Source organism: Manacus vitellinus, unplaced genomic scaffold (assembly GCF_001715985.3).
Source record: "Manacus vitellinus isolate BGI_N305 unplaced genomic scaffold, ASM171598v3 scaffold_27_pilon, whole genome shotgun sequence".
Classification (NCBI taxonomy): domain Eukaryota; kingdom Metazoa; phylum Chordata; class Aves; order Passeriformes; family Pipridae; genus Manacus; species Manacus vitellinus.
Genome location: NW_021940039.1, coordinates 948,211 through 952,872, shown reverse-complemented (window position 1 = coordinate 952,872; position 4,662 = coordinate 948,211). Strand labels below are relative to the sequence as shown.

The following is a 4,662-nucleotide window of genomic DNA, read 5'->3' as shown; positions in this document are numbered from 1 at the left end:
CAGCTCTTCCTGGCACGTGGAGGGCAGTGGGCAGCACGGCAGGGCATGGCCAAGGGCACCAGGGTGTGCCCAGGGTGGTTGCTCCCAAGCTCCCTGCACTGCACAGCACCTTGTGTGTCCATATCCCGTCTCCACACATCCTGCTGCATGCAGAAATGGGGTCACCCCCCGTGGGAGCACTCAGGACAGTGGGAGCACTCAGGACAGTGGGAGCACTCAGGACAGTAGCTCAGGGCTATCCCGGCAGAGGGAGGTGACAGGAGAAGTGACAGGAGCAATGCCAGGAGCAGTAGAAGAGCTGGGGTTTGTGTCCATCGCAGCAAACACCAGCCAAAGGAGGTGGGGCCCGAGCTTCCCTCAGCAATGCTAAGTTTATGGTTGAACAGTCTTGAGGGTCTTTTCCAACCTAAATGACTCTGATTCCATGACTTGAATCTCCCTCTGCGGGTCCCCCATTCCCTCAGCCCCTGCCCCGGCTGCAGAACGGGGTCCAGGAGCGGGAGCTGCCAGCTCCCACGGACACCATCCACTTGGGGCTGTGCCCGCTGTGCCGGGCAGGAACATCTGGTGCCGCTGAACGTGTTCCAGGGCACAGGGCCAGGGCTCCCCTCCAGCGGCACCAGCCCCGGGCCATGCCCCGCAGCCAGCCAGCAGCTGCGCCTCCGTCCTCCTCCCCGCCCGGGAAATTATTTATTTGCTGAAGAATGGCTTTTCCCAGGAAGCTGCTCCAGGGCTGAGGGACATCTTCAGTTACGAGGAACAAATAAACAGTGTGAGCCTCCGAGGCCCTGGCGCTCTGCAAACACTGGTGCTAAACCCAGGGCCGGCGCCGGCAGCTGTGCGGGGTCAGCGCTGGGGAGCAGGGGGTCCCCCGGGACAGGGCTTCAGGAAACCCACCCTACACCCCCCCAGCACCCTGCCAGAGGGGCCACACTGCCAGCAGTGACACAGGGGTGATGCTGTGTGGTCCCCTCAGAGCCAGCACAGCACTGGGGTGTTCTGGGAGTGTGTGGCCCTTTGCTGGGGGTTCTGCCACTGGGCACTCCTCACTTTGGGGACCAGCAAGGCTGAAGAGCCTACGCTCAGCCCCGACAGCAGCAGCTTCTGCCAGGGAGCTGGGGCAGCACAGCCATCCTCTGGGGCTGGCTGGTAAAGTGGGAACCAGCACAGACCACTGGAAACACGGCCAGGACAGGCTCTGCCTTGCACTCACAGCAGGAACAAGTGTCTTCACCTGTGCCCTGGAGGGAGCTCATCACTTCACCTGCGTGTCCACTCAATCAGTGTGTTGTTCCCGGTCACTTAAAGGGCTCTTGTCTGTGGGATGTGTCCCGTAACAGCACAGGGCCCTTCTGATGGAAGGGCCGGACTGGTTGGTTTTGCCATCTGGCTACGGGTGGATGGAGTAATTCAGCCCCAGGATTTAGTGCCAGAACCTGCTCACCTCCTCAAATGGCTGCTGTGGGCTGTGCACAAAGCCTGAGCTGTTCTCCCATAGTGGCTCCCACTTCAGCACGGGATGGCTCGGGGATTTTCAGTGCCTGCTAATTAGTTGGAGGTTCTTCTCCATTTTTGTCCCTCCCCCCCGTTACTGGTTGGCACTCAGTGATCTGTACTGCGACTGGATCCTGGAGACAGCAGATCCTCTCTCGGCAGCACGGCTGCTCCCATGGCTGGGGTGGAAGGTGACACCTGGAGCACACCCTGACTGTCACCGGACTCTGAGGTGCACAGTGCACAGTGCACAGTTCGTGCTGTGTTTGCTTTGCCATGTTGGGAATGGTGGCAGAGCCACCTGGCTGCCAGAGCAGCACAGGGCACACACCTCTCCAAAGAGAAGCCCAAACGCAGCCGAGCATGATCTGGCAGAAGCCACCTGCCCCAGCCTGCCCCATTCCCAGCACAGGGGACCAGCCTCTCTCCTGTCTCCTTTGGGCATCAGGCTCCTGGGGCAGAAATGTGAGATCGGGGATCCTCACAGGGGTGTGCTCCTGATTCTGGGGGGCCACACGAGCTGGGCCAGCAGCTTGTGCTTCTCCTGGAGCAGCTCAGGGCTGGCCACAGCAGGATACACAGAGATGGTAACACAAAGCCATTTGTAACCCTGCCTGCTTTCCTGGGAATACTGCATGAGCCAAGGAGCCAGTTCCCACACGCAGCACGCTGTCCTACGGCACGCTCTGGCAGCCTGGGCCCAGGACTGTGCCAGGCCAGGTCCCCTTCGCTGCCAGACACGTCCCATCTCACCCCGAGCTCCCAACAAAGCCCTGGCACAGCCCTGGTGACATCATGGAGCTGCCACTCCTCACGATGCCGCCATGTAGGGAAAATTCCCTGAACCACAGGCAATTAGGCCTCTCTCGACAAAACTTGCTTGAGGCTTAAAAATCCTTCATTGAGTGAGCAGAATTAAGATCTTTTCCCCAGGCAGAATCTGGATCCCATCTAGGAACTCCCTGATGGGTAGGGAATTTTTCACGTTCGAATGCGTTGGCCGCACTAACACAAACCATGAGTGCTGAGCCCTCACGCTCCAGCAGCACCGCGGAACTCTCCCTCACAGCAGAACCAAAAAAGGCCTTTGGAACTGCAACCCCATCTTGAGTCCCAAAGAACTCCTTAGGGGACAAAATCAGAGCATTTAACCCTTGCTGTGCTTTGCAGGTGGAAGTGTGGAACTGTGAGGCCAGGGATGCCCTGGGAGTTCAGAGATGCCACTCTTGGAGCTCAGTGTTCTGAGCTTACCTGCCCTCATCAGTGTCCACATCCAGAGAGAGCACCTGGGCTGGAACTAGTGCCCCCAGGGGGGCTCTTGGGGGCTACAGTGAGTTGGCCAGAGATCCAAATCAAGTGCTGACAGAATCCTTCAGGTTCCATGAAGACCTCTAAAGCCCCTCAGCAAATTCATTCGTTTCTGATAACACTTAAACACTGGCACATGACAAAACTTTAAATATTTGCTCTTAAGCTACTGAAGTGATATTGACTGACTGCAAACATCTGTGAAAAACTTCCACTCTAAATCAATCTCAGATTAAATTATTTTTACAGGTCGAGTTGAACGAACCTCACAGATCTGTACCCACTGCCTGCTCCACAAAGAGGAAAATAAACTGCCAGCTCTGTATTTTGTAGCAGTCAAACACCCGTCCTGTGAACCCTCCCATGTCCCTCCCCAAAGCTGATGACTTCTTTACCCACCAGTACCAAAATAACCACCAGTGACACTTGCAAAGCAAACTCCCTTTAATGAGCCCCCAGCCCCGGCTATGCCTTGATGGCGTATTTGCGGGCCGGGTACAGACGTTCCTTCCGCTGCTGCTTCTTGGTCTTGAGGTTCTCCTCGTGCTTGTTGAGCCGGCGCCGCATGGCCCGGGTCTTCTTGGGCCGCAGGTCCAGGGGTTTGTACTTCTTGCCCTGCTTGCAAAGACACACAACAGTCAAGTTCAGACACTGCTCTCAGAGCCGACCTCCTGCCAGAGCATCAGCACCACTGTTAAAACCTCTTTCCCTTGGCACCACCATCCCAGTCTGGAGGTTTGAGAGACCTTCTCTCTGCTGGGAAACAAGAGCTGATTATAACTTTTGCAGCAGTTGTACTTCTTTGACTCAAGTTCAAGCAATGCTTCATCTTAAGTCCCAGTTACCCAACACCTCCTGGAAAGTTCTTTTTTTTTCCTGCCCTATTTGATGTCATTTAAACCCCAAGAAATAATATTCTAAGAACTTCTTGAGTGAAAAAGCTCCTTGGCCACCTGAAACATGAATTTAAATTTAAATTAAAAGAGTATCTGTATTTGTGCAAAGTGCACTTCCCAGGAAGCTCATCACACTCCAAAGGGATGCTGCCAGGAGACTCTCCTGGCAAAAGCAGACTCACACACAACTTACAGAATTCTTGCAATAATACTTAAAAAGGAACCATGATGAGAGAACTTTAAAACTGAACATAAATGAGCGTTTCCCACTGAGTTTTAATCTTAAGTAGCAACCTACAAAACCAGTTCCTTCCACAAACTGCAATTGAGAACAATAAGAGAGAAAAGGCCAGTGTAGAAGGTCTTTGTCCCCACCTTGTAGAACTTCCTCAAGTTCTCCTTCTGGGTCTGGTTGATGACAGTCAACACTCTGGCGATGGATTTACGCACCACGCGGCTGCAGGAGGGACAGAGTCACGTCTGAGGACATGGATCCAGCCCAGTGCACAGGAACTGTGTGTGCTCTGCCCGCCAACCTGCCCCGCACCAGTTACAGAGAACACCAACACCTCCCGGCTCACCCCCGCTGCACCCCCTCCGAGCGGAGACGGATCGGCTTCCAGCCCTACAGAGCCGCTCCTCTTCCCCATCGTTTGTACCTTCCCAGCACACGGGCTGTGACAGCTCCCAGCCCCGGCCCAGCCCCGTGTCCCCCGGCCCACTCACATCTTGGAGAGCTTGGACGCGGCCCCGCCGGTCACTTTGGCCACGCGCAGCTGCGACAGCTCCACCTTCAGATCGTCCAACTGCTTCAGCAGCTCCTCCTTCTTCTTCCCGCGCAGGTCTCGGGCCTTGATCTTGGCCTGCGGGAAAAGCCGTCAGTGCCCCCGGCCGCCCCGGCGGGATGGGCCGGGCTGCCGGACCCTGTTCCCAGTGGGATGCGGGCAGATCCACGGTGCCGGTT

The 4,662-nt window shown here is 56.1% G+C and overlaps 1 protein-coding gene across 1 annotated transcript; it reads right to left on the bottom strand.

Annotated features, from left to right (window-relative positions):
• Positions 1-3,228: 3,228 nt before the first annotated feature.
• On the bottom strand, positions 3,229-4,573 carry RPL35 (ribosomal protein L35; the record flags this gene model as incomplete). Its single annotated transcript, XM_018074059.1, has 3 exons — positions 3,229-3,417; positions 4,074-4,155; positions 4,425-4,573. Coding segments are annotated over 3 exons (381 nt in total), but the record flags the coding sequence as incomplete, so codon positions are not given.
• Between the last annotated feature and the right edge of the window lie 89 nt (positions 4,574-4,662).